Genomic DNA, 23,623 nt, shown 5'->3' on the forward strand with positions numbered 1-23,623 from the left:
AACAAGGAATTGAATGAAAATAAGAATTGCACAAATTTTAACTATAGAAATATATTTTGTTTACTAAAACATTGTACATAATTTGAAATTAATTAAAATTTGTTATTATAAATGGTATAAAGTTGAATAAAACATTTACTAAAATTGGAATTTGAAATTCTTGCTAAACACAGTTAAATTCTAACTCCGCGCGTGGTGATTGGTCGGTTTAGTTCGTTTGTTTGGTCGCACTGTTATGACAGGTTAGAGGTTATAAATTTGTTATTTTAAATGTTTGACTAGCAATACGCGCTGTTTCTTCTCAATCGACTGAATTACGATTGATTGCAGAGTGATTTAAACTAATAATTTACTTAACACTATCAACATTAGTCAATAGTATGACATAACCTATAAACTCAGTTTCTCAACTTTTTGTGTCAATCTAACAATTAATCAATCAATCATAGTTTACGATAATGAAATATCAGTGTACAATTATTTACCTTTATTGTTGTAGTTGTTGTAAATGAACGAATCTAAGCACTCCACATTTTCACGAATAAACATAGTTATCTGCTTTATCCCGTGCGGCGGAGCCCACTGGACGGGCATCGTAACGTTACCGGGCGTTACACTTTTTCATGAGTGACTCCGAGCCGCAACCTAATTTAAGACGTTGTCACGTCAAAAAATTAGACTTGGCCATATCAATCAGATCACAATTTTCCAAGTTATGAATGTTCGAAGCTGTTATAGTTTGGTTGAAAACCATTAAAACGCGTTAACTTTATTCGTTGCTATAGACATAAGAATTGGAAGTTATTGTTTGTCAATAATTTGTTTCTCGACACAGAAAATAAACAAGCTAAATTGTAAGGTAACTCCTATTATTGTAGCTGTAATGATTAGTTTGTGGTTAACTATCAAACTTGGTTATCTAAAATGTTTAATCCAAGAGTAGGCACATGTGGATCTGTCTATGAAGCAAGGAAAGTTCTTTCAGTCATTTTAACGTTGTTCTGCATCATAGATATGTTCTAGCGCCCCTCATCGGCACATAAACCACCGTCAACTGTGCCAACTATTGTGTCAATTAAGCCAGTGAAGTTTGTTTATGTTGACAATAAAGTCGAATACCACAAGTGACACTGCTACCCTCAAAGATTACCTTAACACCCGAAAGGTAGGAAATATCCTACAGAGTCGGAAAACACCAGTTTTCATCTAAACTAACTACAAGATAGAGGTTAATGTTAATGGCGTTCCTCTTTGTCACAACGAATGTCTTCAGTACAGAGTCACGCTAGACTACAAGATTCCAAAGCCATTAAAAAAAAACTACAAGGAATGTTAGGATGGCATAATCTAGCTGTTTAACTTTAGAAGGCAACACCAAAGGTATGCTTATTTCAGCTTTTTCTTTCGTTTCTCCATCTGATAAATAATGGCTCCACAGCAAGATTTTAATTAAGTATCCTTAAGTTTCTTTTAGATTTCGAAAAAATAAATGTAATTTTATTAATATACTTAGTTTTTTGGCATCAATATTTCAGAACGAAGTTGAAATATATGAATATAACACACTACTTTTAATCGAAAGCCGTCCATGCCAGCGAACCGTACAACCCTCCTCTCCCTGCCGCCCGTCAAGTGTTTGAGGAGGCCATGAAGAAGCTCCAGTTTGTGTGCCACCTATGCTGGACTACGCCACGAGACCTTGCGTTTCTCGGTACGCAAACATTTTAGCAGCAAACTACATAGATCCTAGAGAAGTACGGCGACAAAACTCCAGAACTTGACAATTATATTGAGTAACAGGCTAACAACGTATAGTATGCGTGTATCCAATCGTACGATTGCTTACAAGATTCATGGCCACCAGGTAATTGAGTTTCTGCAAAAATGCTCTCATTCTCTGTTTTCTCAATCACGCCCATAATAATTATCCTTTTCGTTCGGGTTGTGTGTCGTAACATGATTTCTTTCCCATAAGATGTCATGTGGGGGGGCACGCCAACCCCCCACCCGCTCTGTTCCCATTCATCAACTCATCTGTGATCGCTGTCATCACGTAGACCCCCCGTTGTACCCAAAAGCTGTAGTCCTATTTTAATCTAAGATTCCAAAGAATAAAAATAAGCATTTGGTAACACATTGTATTCAAACTGGGATAAAACATCAGAAATTTCACCAGTTAGATTATTTGTCTGATGTTTTGTTTTTTAAGATGGAAGAATTGTGAAGGTAGCAGAATTTGCCATGTATAGTGCTACAAAAAATTAGAGCCTTGAGGTATGCCTCAATTAGTTGCAATGGGTTTGAACTTTACCTCTTGCGTTGCCTCTAGGTATGTTTATCACAGTTCAAAAATCGGTTTTCTTCCCTTGAGATATCTCTAGAACCAAGACCCATCTTGATCTATTATACCCAGCAGTTTTTCTAGTTTGTGCATCATTAGATCATGGGCCTAGGCATTCAAAATCCTTATTGAAGTCCAGCATAATCTTCGTTACAAAGGTTTTTTCTTCAAGATCGTCAATGATCACTTCAACCAGTTTTATAATCGCTATGGTGGTTGATTTTTCCTTGACAAATCCATGTTATTGGATCATTAAAACACTGTGATAGTTGCAGTTTTCTAGCATTTTTCTGAAACCACTCTCTCAATTCTGTTCAAGAATGTTGAGTGATATTGGGTGATGCCAGTTTCTGGCATCCAGATGAGAGCCACTTTCAAACTTGGGGTTCACCTTTGCAACATTTTCATTTATTACCTTAGCTGAGACTTCCTCGAGTCTAATTGAGGTTTTGAGTTTAAACTTTATGGTTACTCATAAAACTAATGTAAAAATATCCATTACCACTCAGCTAAATCCTATAGAGTGACATGTACTAACATCAAACTCAAGTGTTCTCATATATAAATGAAGCAATTTCAAGTCTATAGATGATTCAAGATATCATGCGGACAGACAGACAGAAGTGAAATTTTTTCCATCCCCACGAGTGATAGGCTTCACTAAAGCTCAGCCGACTATGTAAAATAACATTATTTTGGAACTTAAATTTTGATTAGCAAACATCAACAAAATAAAGAAGTGTAAAATTGAAATTGTTATATGAGTAAACATATATATTAAATTTACACTCATAGTATAAATGGTAAATAGAATTCATATGATCCAGGTAAATTATATACAGCATAACATTAACTTCAGCATCTCTCTCTATTCTCACTATGACAAACATAAAAGTTTTTCGATTCTCACATGTCAAGGTCTTTTTATCATAAGATAAGATATTTTGACATTATTATGGAAAGCAATCTAGTTAACACATGTTAAAACCAAAACTCAATTTAAATGTTAATGAGATATAAATAAATGCAACAAACTGATTCAGTTGGAACATAGGTACAAAATACAACAAATATAAAATGCAATAAAACTTTATTATAAATACTTAAAATTAAATCAACAATAATCAATGGTCCATTACAAAATATGTTTCACAATCCATACATCTTAACTGATAGTGCTACGACTCCAAGTTATCGAGGGCATAATGAATATCGTCGGAGCTAACGTTGAGGGTGACTTTGCGACAAAGATCCATCCGTCCCTTTTCTGCCATCACCAGGCCCAGGCCCACCAGCGTCACACAGGCTTGTAGCACTGTACCTACCGGGGGCAGGATAGCGGCTGTAACACATCAACAACTTCATAAATAAAATATTTAGCCAGTCTAGGAGCCAAGAGCCAATGTACACTATTAGCACACAACTAGTTTTTTTTTTTAAAATCAATATAGAAATTTCTCATGAGAAAGAAATTGATCGTCAGTCATTCTACTTTTTCTGGAGGTCGACATGGGAGGGTACCAAAAGGGTTAAAAGTATGAAATAATAATTAATTTTCTCAAATAAAATTGTTCTTACCTTAAACAAATCTTAATTAAAATAAAACTTTCAGCAAATTAACAATTATATTTTTAAGGCGACTTCATGCTTGGGGGGAAGTAAAGAAATCTACATCCAGTGCTCTAAAGGTTAGCGAGTCAATTCAAGTTACCAACCTTCCAGCACGCAAACTTGCTGCAGGTGGTGGTAGAGCTGAGCGATGCTAGCCTCATCTACTCCGGTCCGTTGGTTGACATCTCTAAGAGATCGCAGAACCAGACGTCCCAGCCCACTCAGACTCTGGATAGTCACCACTCGTGGGCCCGAGAATATCTGTGTCAAGGCTCGCTCTACGTGGGCCACCGTCACCTGCTCACCCCCTCCGCTCCCACCAGTTCTGTCGTCCGCCGACAGATATCCAGTGCTCGCCTTGCATCACCTGACACTGCCGCCACCTTTCTGTGTCAAAAAAGGCAATTTCAGTAATCCTTCTTTGAGAATTTGAAAACAACAATACCACAAAAGTTTTTAAAAACAATTAAATTCATAGTTGTCAAAACAAAAAAGCTACTTCTAGTATTTGTTTTGAGACAATGAGCCAGTTAAATTTTTAATTTCAAGAGTAATTTGGAATCTTTATAATTTCAGAACTTAGTGGAGATTTTTCCTATTTTTTCAAATGAAAAGATATTTGCTACACTTCAAGAAGCATTCAAGCGAAATATTCCAAAAAATACCAAAAATTTATAAAATAAAAATCAAGATAAATACAAAATAAAGTATCAAATAAGTACAAGATAAAATATCACTATAATATTTATATGATATTTATTAAAATGAAATAATATTATAATTTTAAAATGGTTTAAGATGGAAGTCGAACACTTTTATAATTTATGAATAGATTAATATTCAATAAAGTCTCTTGGTGATATAGTATTGCGCTCGCATTATTACAGACGTTACGAGAAAACAAGAAAACGATTCTGGAGGCTGTGACTGTTACCTGGCTACCAGCTGGACAGCATCTGGATGGAACGTGGTGGAGTCACACAGTCTGTCCTGCACTATCTCTCTCAACTGATGATGGGAGTAGGGCTGGAACACCAGCCGGGTGAGGCCCATTCGGCTAGTCACTCGTCCCTTGAGTGTGCGCTCAGGCAGGTCCATTGTATTGGAGATCGTGAGCACCACGAGTGCAGATGAGCGCTTAGTCGGCCAATCTAAGATGTTGTACACCACATCCTGACGGCGGTTACAAAGGTAGTCCAGCTGCAACAATTGTCATAGTTATGATACAGAGATATTAGGTAACCGGCCAACCTAATATGTTGTACACCACATCCACACATCCTATCAACAATTACAAAGGAGTCCAGATGCAACATTTGTTAGAGTTAGCATGCAGAGACTGTAAGGTCAACCAATCCTAGATGCACCACAACTTTATAGTTGTCAACTATAAAAAAATGAACATAGTTAAAAAATTAATCCAACTGTAACATTTGTTATAATTTGCATGCACAGAGACTGTAAGTTCAACCAATCCTACATGTTGTGTACCACATCTGCATCCTGTCGACAGTTACAAAGGTAATCCAGTTGTAACATTTGTTATAGTTAGTATGCACAGAGGCTGCATGGTCAATCATTCAAAGATGCTGTACACCATAATAGCAGATGCTGTATATCAGCAGTTTTAAACAGATTGTTTTAACTGCATCATTTTTCAGTTATGATAAACAGATTCATCATATCACCTTAAAACAAATAGTTTAGTTGCAAAATTTGTCAGTTATGTAATTCTTGAGCACTTGTTTGGCCAATCTATGTTGTTTTACATCGCACATACCACTCCATCCAACGCCATATTGATAACAGGTAATGTCCTTTTGCTTTTGCCTCATGTATGTCCCAATAAATTGTTAAATATAGAATTATTTCTTTAAACTTGTTTTCTAATTTATATTAAATATAGATTGTCTTACAGAAAAAATGTATGGTTTCTTCTGTGTTGAATATAAAAATAACAAAACCATCTTCTTCTTTTGGAACAATTCTCCAATTGCTGTCAATGTTCATTCATTTTTTTTTAAGAATATTATAAAGAATTCCCCACCCCCCCCCCCCCCCACCCCCCCCCCCCCCCACCCCCCCCCCCCCCCACCCCCCCCCCCCCCCACCCCCCCCCCCCCCCACCCCCCCCCCCCCCAGATGGACATACAATCAAGCAGAAGAGAAATGTTTCTAGCTTACTGAGAGCTTCAATAATGCTTCAAATCCCATGAATGGACATCACAGACATCAAACTTATTCTGTTATAGTGGAGAAATGAACGTTTACACAACATTCGTCTACACATGAAAATGTTCTTGGGATATCCTGGGTTACGCTACGTAAACCCTCAGCCAAATCACATAAAGAGCATATCCATAAACAAAAAAGGTGTTGCATATGTAGAAATGAGGTTTAATTGTAAAGTTAAATTCCATAACTCAATGCTTTCTTGAAATATTCAGCAAAATCAGAAATAGACAGAGAAATAGGAAGACAGACTAATACAGGAGGAAATTTGCTATAGCCCTACGTGTTGGCCAAGCGAAATATACAGAATTTCATGTTTATAGCTAAATTATTTCTTGAGATAGCAGCCTGCTTGATAGGGTTTGCTAACGCTCGGCTGAATTCCATGGGACATGAACCATCATCGAAATTGTGTATGTATATACAAATAAACAGATTGCAATGATATCGGAAGTAACAAAGTAACCTCATTACTCGTGTTACTTGTTACTATATCACATGATTGTACTCAGTTTGTTTGCAAATATGTTTTTTCTACGATATTCCTTCATTATGACGCTCAGCCAAATTTTGTTGGGTGACATGCACGATCATCGAACTCAATGTATCCAATAGGAAATGAAACTAGAGGAAACATTTCAATGTTGTAGATTAGTTCTTAAGATTTTATTCTATGTAACTCAGCAATAGATTCACATGGTCTCGGCAGTTATTAGATACAACTGTGTGGCGATGTTGTTATTTGGTATTTATGTGATAAAGAACACACCAATATATAATCAATGCTGTATGTCTGTTCAAGTAAATAAATATCAACTAACAAGTAGGGTGATGGAGGTTCGCCAAATATTTACATGTTGAGAGGAACTGTTTTGGAAACAGTCCAAGTCGACTTGAATCATCGAATTGGATAACTCAAGTTGCGTTTGGTTTATTGGTTTTTATTGATGACGGATTTTCTGTTTACACTGAGGTTCAGTAACATGGGATATTGTAGACTTAAGAAAATTGAGTTGCCACTTTATCAAATAAAAAAAAGGAGACTGAAACATTTTTTACGATTTAATTTATAACACAGTAATTGATTAGTAGTGATTCAGATAGCAATGGCAAAGTTAATATCTAACTTATACTCCATGTTGCACCAGAGACGAATTAAAAACATCAAATAAATTATGAATATTATATATACACTTCTATACGACTGATTTTAATGAAAAAAGCTTTATATGTTTTCACATAAGGTACTCAGGTCTGGTGGGCTATCTTGACATTGTGATTCGGCATTTTTACACTGGCTTTAAATATTGCATAAAATTGGTAAAGATTTCTCCCTGAAACTGAAGAAGGAAGTTTTTCCCATTACACCGTAATAGACTTCTTAGTTATATGTATATTGCGTAGATATTGTAGCATAGACTATATTGGAATTTTTATCATTTTTTTCCAGACGGCCATTCCTCACTCCTTTAAAGTAAACTTTAGTATCAGACTCTTGTCCTGACCTTATCTTTGACCGAATACATAAGAATGTTTTACTATTAATAATACAAATGAATAATTAGGGAAATTTATTTTGAATCCAGAAGTTGTTTTTCTAAAGAAAACTGCATACAATTAATTCAAAGTTGTGAACACCTAAAATCAAAATTTAATCACTGTAACGTGCATTTGATTCAAAGCAATATCTTTTTCATAATAGTATGTCACTTATGTCCCATGAACTATTTAAAATTTATAATAATCGTATTTTATTATTTATCACATTAATGCTATTTGACATAAATGTTGCATTAATTTATAGTAACTTTTATTATATACTATGTTACATACTAAACATTTTCTCGTAGTTTGTTTCCCGACAAAAAATAATATATTTTCGTTTCAATAAGTTTTAAGAATATATTTTTTAATTGGCGGTGGAGCATTATTCACAAATCTCAGAACCAAGTTTTTAAGGCGCGACCCATTTTTTTGGGCTTTGGGGCCTAAGAAAGTTAAATGCTTTACTGTTGATATTACATTTTAGGTTTTTCCGAGATAACAACAACAAACTTTACCTAACCTTTTCCTGTACCGTTACCTTTTTTCTAACTGTACAAGAAGGAATACTTACCACAATTTCCATATATGTGTAATAGCTTTCGTTCGATTACTTGGAGGCCACACGACTGTACTGTACTGTACTGTTACTGTACTTGGTACAGTAAGAAGAAGTTACGTCAAATTGTAATAGATGCATTCAGGTAATTCCACATTCAGTTAAGTTTCAAATTTTGGAGCTAGACAAGTAAATTACAAAAAGAATTCTTTTTAGCAAAAAACTCTCTTAAATTAAAATTGGTCTTATAACGCATAATGACAGAAATACTTATCCAATAAAACACAAACAGACCGTATGTAACGTCCGGACTAATTCTCTAACACTAAATTTCAGAAACCTACGTGTTTTAATGTTCGTTGCAAAAAAGTAGAAATAGTGAGCATTTCTTGAAGGACACAGTGCTGAGTAGATGTTGTAGAATGGTCAAGTGAACAACAGATCCATACTTTGAGGTGGCTGACTGTGTAGGGTAGTGAGGGCGGTCTAAGTGCTCTTCTCGCCCTAATGAAGGGTCTGGCACTGAAGGGCTTCAAGCGCGTGTAAACATGTTTAAGTGTAAAGTTTGAGTAGCACTCATGATGGGTCTATGACATTCGGGACCCTACATCAAGTTCTGACGCATATCTCACAATTATAGGCCTGAATACCAAGGTTTTAAAATACACTTTAATAATAGCGATAGAAACTATTTTGAAATGGAGCACACAAAGTAAAACAATTTTAGCAGAAAAGTGTATGTTGGTCTGATAAGCATTTTTACTCGTAAGTGGCCTACAAAAATAAAATAATTAAATTATTGAATAGTTAGATATGAAATTAAAGACACTACATATGTAATGTGAAATGTTATCATACTGTATGTCAGTAACAAAACACATTTTATATTTATGATAAAAATTGCAATATTTAATCCACAACATAATTTAAAACAATTAAATCGCCATTTACAAATACAAAGTGCACTGAGATAAAGAAAACAAGTTACTGAGGGCGGGGTTTCATACCTTATATTATCACAATATCGACATCTTGATTTTGTCTCATAGCGCCGTCAATCCATTCATATACTAATGTTTTATACCACCTAAGTACATTGTATTACTAGGTATTGAACCGCTTCGTTCTCTATATAGAATCGTAAATCCATTCATATAATAATGTTTCATACCACAAAATACATTGTATGGGAGCTATTGACCCGCATAGTTTTCTATGAGGCATTGTCAATCCATTTCATGTAATAATGTTTCATAACACATAATACATTGTATTAGGAGTTTTTTACCCGCTTTCGTTCTCTATGTAGCATTGTCAATCCATTCATTTAATAATATGTTTCATACCACATAGTACATTGTATTAGGAGCTTTTGACCCGCTTTCGTTCTCTATGAGCACCGTCAATCTATTCATGTAATAATGTTTCATAAACACATAATACATATTATTAGGAGCTTTTGACCCGCATGTTTTCTATGAGGCACCGTCAATCCATTCATATAATAATGTTTTATAACACCTAATACATATTATTAGTAGCTATAGATGCACGTTTCTCTAAGAGGCACCGTCAATCCATTCAAATAATAATATAACACCTAATACTAGTAGCTATCATGCACGTCGTTCTATATGAAGCAATGCCAATACATTTATAAAATAATGTATAATACTACCTAATGCATTTTATTAGGAGCTATTGACCAAATCGTTCTCTATTTCTTTCTAATTTGCCATGGATGCCCAAAACAAGTGTATATCTTGAACAGTTTTTAAACTATTTATTTATCAAGCTTTAGAAAAACGTACAGTCCTACTATATCTTAACGTCACTAGCCTTTTTTAAGGAAAGTTTATTTTAAAAAAAATCTTCAATGACTGTTTTCATATGGTTTGAAGTTTAATGTTGACGATTGAAGATTAAAAAGCAGTGTTCAATTTTTGTAACATTAACGATGGCTATTGTGTGAAGGGTTGATTCAATGTGAATAATAGTTCAGCTCATGTATAGCTCCTCGATTGTTGAACATTAACCTTATTTTTGAGCATACCTCAGTACACTGTTAAGTACAGAGGCTGCCATGGAGGTTGTTGTCTCTTGTCTGAATAACTGTGAAGGATTAGAGAATAAACAGGCGTGCATTAGTAATGTAACGAGCCACTTCACAGCGGGATCCTGCACGCCACTCGGTTCTTGTATTTAAGTGAGTTTACAATTTGTCTGCTATATTTGTTTAAGCTCAGTGACGTTTAATAATATATAAACGCAGAGAGTATTATATGTTGTTTTAATATTATTCTGCTTAACCTATGTGAATTTTATTCTCTTTCAAAAAATAAACAATTTATTAAAGAACAGTAGGACTGTGTTTGGTATAAGGGTCAGGTTTTTAAACGTTATTATAATAAATAAATAACCTACGACACACACATGGTTGTTATTGTTTAGATTTGTCATCATGTTAACAAACTTATTGCTCCACTGTTCAAATCTTTTAATAAAAATACTTCCCTTTAACTTGACGATCATAACTCTGGCTCCATAAAGTAAAGATCATTTTCATAAATGTTAACCTAAAAACGAATGCTGCCGAGAAATTAATTAATAAAATAAAATCGTGGATTTGAGCTTGAATACGATTAATTAAATATAATATTGGGAAGTGAATGCTACTGACACATTAATAAAATAAAAACTGCTTTACTAGTAGGGTTAGGGACGTTCAACTTTATTACTGGACTTAATCATCAAGAAAACAAGTGAAGCAATTAATAATTTATAGTTTACTGTACCGTATGTCAATATTGTTATTTAAAAAAAAGTCATTGGCTTATAATTACTATATAGGGCAAAATCAATACTTACAGAGACAGCTCGTGGGAATTAGTGTCGTGGCTGAAACATGCCGATTTAGTCCAACGGAAAATATCACACTTATATGAGTGTCTGTCAAACTCAGCCACGTAAAAATAAGTGTTCATGACATTTGTTTTATCGTATATCAATATTATCGTCATTTAGAGTATACCATTTATGATTGTATACTTATCCACTTTTTTAACCTATAATATTAATTTTGAACACTAATACATAACTAGTACTAATAAAAAAGTTATAGACGTCATAATTTTATTTAATCCTTTTAATCAAAATTTCTTTTGTATTAAATGTGGATTTGAGCTTGAATACGATTAATCAAATATAATGTTGGGCAAATAGTGTTTGAATAATCTACATCTGAATAATTCTATCGCGTTTGTCAACCATGCAGATTCTGCTGGTATTGCTTTTGTGTGCTCAATTGAAAATACAGCATAACTTGGCTGTAAGCCAAATTCTATTACTTTATTAAATAAATATTTTTTATTAATTATCTGTCATTAGTTTGTCTCTCTTTAATAGTTATGACCAAGTAATAGCTTTTACTATAGAATTTTATAGTTAATGAACCAATTAAATTTAAAATACGTATTGGATTGATGATCGGATTATTTTTGCAGTCAGGTGTCACAGTGAGTAACCTTAGGATGTGGAATTTATAAAATGTATTAGAAGCTTACGTGTGGTGATATTAATCATTGGCTTACAGTAACTACTCTATAGTTCACTCAAACTGTAAAACCTCGTTACACGTGTAGGGATCCAAGATTTTCTTTCTTATATCTGCTGATGTCTCCAGCTAGTCTGCCTCATTTAATCTTTCTGGAACATCGGTCAATTATACAAACAAAATTATTCTTGGGGTTTCAACCCAGGTTTAACCCGCATGGCTAGTTGATGATCATGACAAATGTTTTAATTTGTCTGTTGGGAGCATAAGATACGCGAGTTCGTATTTTATTTTTTTAGAAGTAGAAAAATATATATTTCTTTTAGGGGTTGCAAACCCATTTAAATCCCTACTGATCTTTGATATTTATGAAAATGCTTTTGGTTTTTATAGTTACTTAAGCAACTTCATCGAACTCAGTGTTGTTCTCCATTCAACATTTTAAATATAGGTAACTTCGTTTTCGAGATATAGTGTGGAAAGTCAGATATAAATGGAATTTTCCCAGCCCATCGGGTGGTAGACTTCGCTAACGCTTAAACAACAATATAGAGAGATTCGAACACAAGAGTACAAGATCTCACACAAAATTGTTTGGTTTATTAAAGCTATAATAAATCTCTGGTTCGCCTAAGACTCCAGAGATATCGCTAAATTGGTAATTATTGTTCACTGATCACGTCACCTGAGGCTACACCTCCCCCACTATCGGAGTCTGAGACAGTGGAGGTTAATTTACAACAGCCGGGAGCGAGACAGTAGCTTTGTCTCTGACACATAAAGTCTCGTTACTTATTTGTGCGCATCCCTGCCTCCGTGTTGCGGTCTTACTCACTCGCTGATAACTGAACTGTGCTCTCCCTTTATTGTTGATGTAATGGGTGTAATGTGGAGGCTTGGATGAGCATCGTTCTTTCATTCAACGCCCCAGGACAGTGAACCTTCTCACTCACTGAACAGGATAATATCCTCTGTTTGGTTTAGTGATCGTCAAAGGTTTAGTGTTTCGTGAAATTTAAAACTTAAAATTTTTTTACTTAAATTTAGTACCTCCTGGTCTTAATCTTTATCTCTAAAGTTTAAAATATTTTACGCTTTGGGATTTTTATTAAAAATGCCATTCTGGTGCCCTGCACATGTATGTTTGCTAAAGTATTGTTGTTTGTTAATATATTTCTAAAGTTTGTATGTTTTGCTAGTATTTTTCACACGTATTGTGTATGTATTAATCTGTAAGTTTTGACAAATGACTATTAGAATTTTTGGAGTTGAAAGGGTATAAGTATTTTTAATTCCATGTTTCTTTTAATATGTTTTATCAATGCATGTTTTTATATGGCATCAACGGTCGTGACGTTTTAACAAACACAGTAATAAAAACTTGACTAATGTCATAGTGTTTTACTGTATAGTTATAAGAATGTTCTTTGTTTGAAGTTTGTGTTGACGATTAAAGGATTGTGAAGGAAACCGAATTTTCCTTCAAGAATCAGATAGTTATTTAAATGTTAGTTAATAAATTATGCATTTTCAGCTGAACCTAAAAATTATACAAAAGCTGTAGAATATCAAAGGAAATAAGTTCATATTCCGACTGCAAGAGGTTTTGTTGCTATAAAAACAAATTTAAACTGCATTCCTGAATAGCTTTTCTATTAGAGCATCCCGCACCAAAATAGTCCGATGACGTTTGAGGCGGTGTTGCCATATCGCTGACGACCACCAACTGTTCCTGCTATGACGTGGATATGTTCGTATAATGTCAGTTTAATTTACATGGTATCTGCAAACAGATGAATGAAATAAAACTTACGTATACTGTAATTATAAAAACTGATGATGTTTGTTTATTGTATCAGATGTGGAGACGTATTTGTAATTTTTCATAAACGTAAAACTAGCAACAGTGTTGAGCGCGGGTGGATTTAGCATAGTTTTAACTATTTAGTCTGCATGGCATTTAGTTCAGCTAAACAACTAAACTATCGGACTATTTTCTAGCAGCTGCTCTAGAACAATAGGCATATAAGTTTACTGTCCCATGTCTTAATGTTGTTATATTTGATGTTATGCCCGTTCTATTAAAAATTCAAGGCGAAGTGTAACAAAACAACTTAGTTTCGTTTCAGATCTATAAAGGTCAATTCTATCGTATCACGTTGAGAGCCAGTCACTAACCACACTAACTGCTATTGCAGTTACAAGCCTACAACAACATGCCTTTGTAACAGTAGTAACTGTTATTGCAAACTTAGTTGTGTGCTACGCTCGAGATGCTCTGTAGCTCTAATGTGGTTTCAACAGTTGTAACTATGATAATAGTTTCACTCTAGTTTTAGAATTAAAGTGAAACAATGAATATTTTTGTTTGAAAATAGTTATTTAGTTTGAGAAATACTATCATAAGTAATATAAGATGATCGGTTAAATAAAATTAAAGTGCTGTTTGAAAAATATGGTTATACATGTATTTAACACTGGCTTATCAAAGTATGATTTGACATTCAAAGGCGTACAATATTTGTAATACTTGAATAATCAATAATTTATTATTTTGCGTGTTTGAGAATGAACAGAAGTGTACTAAAATGGAACTTTTAGCGGTTATTTAGCAGTCGACGCCACTTTGCTGTGCTTTAAACACAAGCACACACAAGGTTTTGTACAATTAAAGCACAAACATACACCAAGGCCATCTAAATTATTTTCACTGACTGTACGTTTAAAATGAAAAGATTCTCAAAACTGTGATGCAAAAAATTTTGAAAAGGAGTTCAAAATTTAAAATTATTTATATAGCATAGAACTGAAGGTTGTTCGATTTCAACTCTGATAATACATTTATCTAAATCCATAAATAATTTGAAATAGCGAAGATTGAAAAGTTAAACCATGTAGACTGTAGAGGTATACCCTGAAAATTCTCTTAAAATAATTGTTTCTTTAAATCCGATTTTTATAATCGGATCTTTTTTTAATCCCATCTCAAGGGATTGCAATATATCCATATGAACTCATATTTACTTGATCATAAGAATAACTGTAGTTCCTGGATCAGTATAGACTAACGACGATGAAGATCTGCGCCATATTATACCTGTAGTCTAGGTTGGATAGAAATCTTGAGATCGATAAGCTTTATTGATGCATTTAATGGGTAAGGAAAAGGAGACTTGTGTTTCAGATAGGAACATTTTATATACAAGAATTTTGATAAGATAAGAACGTCCCTGGGGATTTTATTAAGAACGTCATTCTTAATAAAATATGTTCCATATCTTGCTCGTTAAGGATATCTCGTGTTCTTAAGGCAAGAGTCACGGAATAAGGAATTACAGAAATCTCTTCTTCGTACGAGCTGAGTTAAAAGTCCTGCTTTATCACTCCCAGACGTCTCTGACCGCTGATATATACCATGCTGATATATAACCATGTTGTTATTAGTGAATGGAACTGAGACCATAAAATATTTGGAACTCAGGTTTATTGTGTTGAATGAATAAGATTTATTGCTACAAATAAATAAACATGCCTTTACTTGGGAGTATTTCTCAGTTACAACTATTTTTTAGGAAATCTCTAATCACTTCAATATAATTGTTACTTACTATATATCGTTACTCACTGCACAACAAAATATTATAATCTCCAACAATCCCCCTTAACCTATGCTTAAAAGATTCCTGAGACAACATTTTGAGGCACCCAGAGAGTTCATAATACATGATTGGTCCAAGTTAAGTGAAGCCCTTCCTGCCAGCTTCATGTCTTACATGCGGAAAGTGGAGCTGACGTTCATTTCGGTTGCTAAGTTCTGAACCCTAATTCCGAAACTTTAGCTTTCCACATAAGTACTATGGTTTCCGGCAAATCAGTACTTTGCGACTCATGCAATTAGTCAAAATCCTGCAAATATTACCCCTTGGGAACATTTCAACAGCATCTCTATAAGGCGGCACACGTGATCTTATCGTCGCAATGAAATCAAAGTGGACAACTGGGTTTTGTAGACGTTGAATTATTAATATCTTCCCTACTGCATCATCAAGTGAAAGAGGTGGGAAAACGGATATATTGCTATATGGTATTACATTAGGAAAAGAGAATTTAACTCAATTATATGAATAAATACATAATCGATTTAATTTTCCACCGGTGAATTTAGGACTACACACTTCTTTGTTACACTTAACCTGATTATATTTGTATTCAGGTTGCATGGGACATGGTGCTGTCAAGATAATAGTTTAAATGTTATTGCAAACTTAGTTGTGTGTTACGCTGTTTAGATCGTATACCAACGAACCAACCAGACCATCCTGCAGGAATTTACATACCCTGCCCCATTGACAGTAACTGACCCGAAGGACTATTTGGTACAATCATCAATTGTCGCATCTTATTCCAGTCTTCTTATTAATGGAGGAGAAGACAATAAAATTATATTTATACCTCTCAATAAAGACACTTTCATGTAATATAATTTGTCATCTGATGTGGTCAGTTTTTATAGTCAACATATATTTTGTTGACACTAGTATCTGACATAAATACTGACTGCTACAAATTATAATATTGGAAACCGAACAATATTCACGTACCTTCTCAGTGATACCGCTACCAAAGGACATTTTATTTGGTACCTCGAGAACTATTAAAATATGTGTAATTTAATTTTAAGCGGGTTTATCTCTAATTATGTGTAGATAGGTTTTACATACACTAATATCAACTATTGGACGGCGAAAGAAATTAATTTTATTATGATTAGTTTTTTAAATCGATTTAATTTTTTAAGAGCTAATGAACCAGGTACACATATTGACAAGGAAAATATAAGAAACGGTTAAGATTGAAATTTATTGAAATTACAGTGCTCCTTTTTTATAGCATATCTGCATCGGCTTGATTTACAATCCTAATCTAAGAACATTTTCAGAGAACACGGGAATCACTATGTTATAGCATTTTTCCTGGAAGGCCAAAAAGCATTTTGCTTATAACTATGAGAACAGTTATTTATGGAGTACACTGCACAAATGAGATTAGGTAGAGGCAGTCAAGAGCAAAGTACTGTGAGTGGATTTGAACTCATTGGAATTCCAAATTACCTGCCTACTATGAGAACTATGAGAACAGTTATTTATGGAGTACACTTCACAAATGAGACTAGGTAGAATCAGTCAAGAGCACTTCAAAGTACTGTGAGTGGATTGGAACTCATTGGAATTCCAAATTACCTGCCTAATATGAGAACTATGAGAAACTATGAGAACAGTTATTTATGGAATGCACTGCACAAATGAGATTTAGGTAGAGGCAGTCAAGAGCACTTCAAAGTACTGTGAGTGGATTGGAACTCATTGGAATTCCAAATTACCTGCCTACTATGAGAACTATGAGAAACTATGAGAACAGTTATTTATGGAGTACACTGCACAAATGAGATTAGGTAGAGACAGTCAAGAGCACTTCAAAGTACTTTGAGTGGATTGGAACTCATTGGAATTCCAAATTACCTGCCTACTATGAGAATTATGAGAACAGTTATTTATGGAGTACACTGCAAAAATGAGATTAGGTAGAGGCAGTCAAGAGCAAAGTACTGTGAGTGGATTTGAACTCATTGGAATTCCAAATTACCTGCCTACTATGAAAAACTATGAGAACAGTTATTTATGGAGTACACTTCACAAATGAGACTAGGTAGAGTCAGTCAAGAGCACTTCAAAGTACTGTGAGTGGATTGGAACTCATTGGAATTCAAAATACCTGCCTACTATGAAAACTATGAGAACAGTTATTTATGGAGTACACTTCACAAATGAGACTAGGTAGAGTCAGTCAAGAAGAGCACTTCAAAGTACTGTGAGTGGATTGGAACTCATTGGAATTTCCAAATTACCTGCCTAATATGAGAACTATGAGAAACTATGAGAACAGTTATTTATGGAAATGCATCACTGCACAAATGAGATTAGGTAGAGGCAGTCAAGAGCACTTCAAAGTACTGTGAGTGGATTTGAACTCATTGGAATTCCAAATTACCTGCCTACTATGAGAACTATGAGAACAGTTATTTATGGAGTACACTTCACAAATGAGACTAGGTAGAGTCAGTCAAGAGCACTTCAAAGTACTGTGAGTGGATTGGAACTCATTGGAATTCCAAATTACCTGCCTACTATGAGAACTATGAGAAACTATGAGAACAGTTATTTTATGGAATGCACTGCACAAATGAGATTAGGTAGAGGCAGTCAAGAGCACTTCAAAGTACTGTGAGTGGATTGGAACTCATTGGAATTCCAAATTACCTGCCTACTATGAGAACTATGAGAAACTATGAGAACAGTTTATTTATGGAGTACACTGCACAAATGAGATTAGGTAGAGGCAGTCAAGAGCACTTCAAAGTACTTTGAGTGGATTGGAACTCATTGGAATTCAAAATTACCTGCCTACTATGAAAACTATGAGAACAGTTATTTATGGAGTACACTTCACAAATGAGACTAGGTAGAGTCAGTCAAGAGCACTTCAAAGTACTGTGAGTGGATTGGAAACTCATTGGAATTCCAAATTACCTGCCTACTATGAGAACTATGAGAAACTATGAGAACAGTTATTTATGGAATGCACTGCACAAATGAGATTAGGTAGAGGCAGTCAAGAGCAAAGTACTGTGAGTGGATTTGAACTCATTGGAATTCCAAATTACCTGCCTACTATGAGAACTATGAGAACAGTTATTTATGGGAGTACACTTCACAAATGAGACTAGGTAGAGTCAGTCAAGAGCACTTCAAAGTACTGTGAGTGGATTGGAACTCATTGGAATTCCAAATTACCTGCCTAATATGAGAACTATGAGAAAACTATGAGAACAGTTATTTATGGAATGCACTGCACAAATGAGATTAGGTAGAGGCAGTCAAGAGCACTTCAAAGTACTGTGAGTGGATTGGAACTCATTGGAATTCCAAATTACCTGCCTACTATGAGAACTATGAGAAACTATGAGAACAGTTATTTATGGAGTACACTGCACAAATGAGATTAGGTAGAGGCAGTAAAGAGCACTTCAAAGTACTTTGAGTGGATTGGAACTCATTGGAATTCCAAATTACCTGCCTACTATGAGAATTATGAGAAAGTTATTTATGGAGTATACTGCACAAATGAGATTAGGTAGAGGCAGTCAAGAGCACTTCAAAGTACTTTGAGAGTGGATTGGAACTCATTGGAATTCCAAATTACCTGCATACTATGAGAACTATGAGAACAGTTATTTATGGAGTACACTTCACAAATGAGATTAGGTAGAGGTAGTCAAGAGCACTTCAAAGTACTGAGAGTGGATTGGAACTCATTGGAATTCCAAATTACCTGCATACTATGAGAACTATGAGAACAGTTATTTATGGAGTACACTTCACAAATGAGATTAGGTAGAGGTAGTCAAGAGCACTTCAAAGTACTGAGAGTGGATTGGAACTCATTGGAATTCCAAATTACCTGCCTCAACAGCTTCTATCTTAAAAGGTAAGCTTGGCTCGGGCAAGGTGTTGGCCTTGAAGTGGTTTATATATTTTTACAGACAAAGATTCTCTAGTTCAATAATAACAATGTGTGCTCCCAGTTTTTTCGATATTTATATTGGTTATTTATAAAACCATTTCAAAATTTTGCACTTTATCATTTTATTATTAAAAGAGTGTAAACGTTACAAGAAAATTTAAAAAGCGTATGGGTGCGTACTAATTATACGTTTACAATGAGACATCTCCCACAACGCAACCTCAGCGAAGCGTACTACGCCCCACTTGCTGTGGCGTACTCCTACCTCGTAGTCCTAAATGAAAGATTTCGTTGATAGCGTTACATAAGACTGGATAAAAATTCCAGACTACTTAAGAGAACGATAATAACACAAAACAACCATCTTGAAATTAGAATGATTATTCATTTTTCATGATGGATCATGGTGTTATAAGCTGATGTAAAATGGCAACTATAGATAAAAGAATTGGGCTTATAATATTAAATTTTGGTTCTATCTGTAAAGGATTTTTATAAAACCTATTTCATCAGGTAAGATTTTAAACTAGTTTTACCGAGATTCTTCCTTTCTTATTGGAGGAGGTACAACTGTCTCTGATAACGAACACTTTCACAGAAGACAAGAAAAGATGCTAAGATTAATTGGACGTCTCATACGTCCGTGGGATAAGTTTGTTAATCCAAATATCCCACATGTGGGTGTAATGTGACTTGTGGTTTCCATTGCCTTTATTATCAGGTCTCTCTAGTCTTTCACTCTTGGTTTTAAAGGTTTTCATCAGAGTTAGTAGAAATACAGATCACAACACTTTTCAATCGTACACCGTTGTTTATACATTTCTTTTATACTTACTACGTTATACTTACATTTATGTAGTAGCTTTCACCTTCTACATTGTTTTATTAAAAGACATATTAAGACATATTATTATTAAGACATATTAAGACTAACCTTCAAAATTCTTTTTTATACTGTTCAGAGACCAGTTTCGATACATTACATAATGTTCAGTCATGGTATACACATTGTAAATAATTATGTTTATAGTTTTTTATTCGACATGAAGGGTTTGAATAAATAACAATAACTACTTTTTTGTAACATTTAAGGCAAATGTCAGAAATCGTATTATATATTTTATTAAGGAGATGACTTGACTGACTCTCTGACTCATCAGCATCTAGAAAAAAGCAAGAAAGATAGAGAGAGACATGAAATTTGATAAATAGATAAATAAGTTTATCTCATGCCATAGAGGCTGGCTAAGGAAAGATTTTTTTCGGACTCAATGGCTACACTAACCTCTAAATTTTGAAAAAATCCCCATACGAAATGCATTAATACAATCAGATGTTGTAATTCATTTAAATATTCTGTTAAATTTATTGTCCAATTTTTAATTTTTGTCCATTTATATTCTTTTTGAGTACGTCTATAAAGTAAGCTTCCTAATAATTCAACCTTTTCGATGATAAAATACTAATAACCGTACATTTTAGCAAACATTAAGTATGCAGAACTGGGTCAGTAGTGTTAATAAAGATATCGAAGAAAAGTTACTGTCTAACTTTGACTATATGTTTTAAAACTGTTATAAGCCCAAACTTAATTGTTTTGACAGAAATAGGCTTATTAGAAACTATATATATATATATATATATATATATATATATATATATATATATATATTTTATACGTATATATTCTTGATCGGTGGAAGAAGGAAAACTCAACTATGGAGTCCAAAATATAATTCCTTCGAATCAGTGCAAAGAATTGCGCATACGCATAGCCTAAACAATAAAAATTCGCGATTTCGCTTTACATCTGAAGTTCTTTACTATAAACATGTAGGCTAATAGCATGTTCCCAACATATGCCTACTTCCGTATCAAAAATACATAGAACCTTACCATTTATTACATCAAAAATATGTTAGCTTAAAATTTAAGAACTTCGACTTTAGGATTTCTCTGCAATAGCCTAAATTGGTTCAATTATTCATGAAATCGTTATAAATATTAAATCAATAATCAAGGAATATTGAGGAAAAATTCGAGTTGTTTTTACAGGTATTTATAAAAACTGTTTCACTTTCTGACTTCACGGCCTCAAAACACTGCTCTTTAAACTCAATATAACATGTATCAGGAGATTAGATATATTTCCGTGACTATCACTTATCTCACGAATGTTTAAAATTTTTATTTAAAAGGAATATGCACACGATGTCCCTGATTTTCAGTATGAGATTGCGGGCGTAGCCGCGGGTAACTCCTATTCTTTTCACAAACTACTATTAAAACAAGCATCCAAAAGAAAAAAACCCAACATCTTAGAACAATAAATACAGCAATAAGACAAAACCCACATTAATATCCTGAACGACTATAACATTTCATGGTAACATAATATTTCACACAACAAACGAAGTTTAACAGAGACATATTATAATTTTCACCTCCAAATTGCTACTGGACAATACGGAGTTTTAGCATGAAAGCTCCACTTGGCTTCTGCTTTGCTCGAGTTTAGGATGGCCAACCATCATAAAACATCACATAAGCGGTTTTACTTTATTTAATAGTTTTGTAATGAATGTAGATGAAACGCAGGGAAGGGTAACGCCAATCCAGTGCACGTTTAATGCAACTTGTCGAGTCTGTAGCTAAACGTATTATTATGCATATGCTAAAATGTCATATAGGTACTCAGTTTGTTTATAAATGTATTTAGTCAGCGTTTGTCTTGTTGCCATCATGGTTACCCATAAGAACAGTGTGAAATGTTCACTAAAACTCGGCCAAATCCTTTAGAGTGACATACTCCATCATCGAAGTTATTGTTGGCTATATAGACATGAAGCTTCATAAAAGAGTTTAAGTCTATAGGTCTGTTTATTTTCTAGATATCATACAGACAGACAGACAGACAGAAATTTAATTTTTCAAGCCTTCGCACAGCAGTGGTACGAAATAAAATGCAACGATACAATTATTACTGATCAATAATAAAGAAAAGTTTACAGAAGAACACCAAATTAATATTTGTAAGGTTAGAAGATGAAGTGACACAAACGGTAGTATTAAATTGAATGATGTTTGCGGAATACTTGCAGTACATAAGCAAGGCTCGGCTCTCAGGTGAAGGCGTGCTGATTGCTGATTGATCACCGAGCCAATCAGAGTTGCTTGTAAATCACAGCCTCCTATTGCCTCCAATCATCCTCGATTGTGCCGCGAGTTTGTCAGTGAACGTAAAACACGATCGACGCCTCTGAAATACATTGGAATATCATCAACATCGCTTCCGGAAATCAACTTACATTCGGTGCGTTTGTTTAGCATTTGTATATCCTTATCTAAACGTATTTATACAATATATCCTTTTCTTAGCTTCATGTTAAACAGTTACGTAAATCTTAATGTAACCAACAGTTACATAGATGTTTAGACAGAGTCCAACATGTACATAAAACTACATTATTTGGTAATTAAATTAATTGCAGTGTATTTTACGTTTATTTTATATGATAAGTATTAAGAACCTATATTTTAACTCCTCCTTGTCAATTATGACACAAGAATGGTTCAGTATTAAAATAAAATAAACTCGTTACATGTAAAAAGCATGCTAAAAATATTTCTTTCATTAGAGCTTGAAAAGGAAAATAAATAAAGATTTAATTCAATGAATATGACAATATTATAATATTAACTGCCGTCAAAGTGCCGTATAGGAAAACATACATTCCTACTTAATAAATATGTTAGTATAGTATATGAAATTTTGATGTTATATATTGTTTTTAGACATACTATTTAATTATAAATAATTTCAGGTCATAGTTTCTGTTTTGTACCGGTGCTACAAAAAATATATGTATATCGTTATTGTTCACAATTTTTTCCTTCTAGTTGTAAGTAGGTTTATCTTTAATTCGTCGTTTACAACATTGCAGGAGTTTAATAATCTTTAAATTGATGTACGATACAATCATTTTTGCAGCTGGAACTATGGTACGCCCCGTGTACCACTACCACCCTGTGACAGCTTGATATTTATGTATACCTTCACAATTAACCATTTTGTCCGTAATCAATTTGAACGGGGTGATTGTTTCATTCCTTCAGTTCTTTAAAAATTAGACTATGTCCTCTAATTTAGAGGTCAAAATTAAAACTCTTTATGCTATCGAAAACCCTTTTTCTAGCCAGAGGA

The 23,623-nt window shown here is 34.0% G+C and overlaps 1 protein-coding gene across 1 annotated transcript in view; it reads right to left on the reverse strand.

Moving 5' to 3' along the window:
* Positions 1-3,414: 3,414 nt before the first annotated feature.
* Positions 3,415-23,623, reverse strand: part of LOC124365352 (origin recognition complex subunit 1) — a 137,119-nt gene continuing 116,910 nt past the window's right edge. The window contains 4 exon segments of the mRNA XM_046821328.1: positions 3,415-3,683; positions 4,057-4,251; positions 4,254-4,339; positions 4,887-5,160. Coding sequence (XP_046677284.1) covers positions 3,520-3,683; positions 4,057-4,251; positions 4,254-4,339; positions 4,887-5,160 — 719 coding nt within the window. The 3' untranslated portion in view covers positions 3,415-3,519.

The sequence above is a fragment of the Homalodisca vitripennis genome, chromosome 6, assembly GCF_021130785.1.
Source record: "Homalodisca vitripennis isolate AUS2020 chromosome 6, UT_GWSS_2.1, whole genome shotgun sequence".
NCBI lineage: Eukaryota > Metazoa > Arthropoda > Insecta > Hemiptera > Cicadellidae > Homalodisca > Homalodisca vitripennis.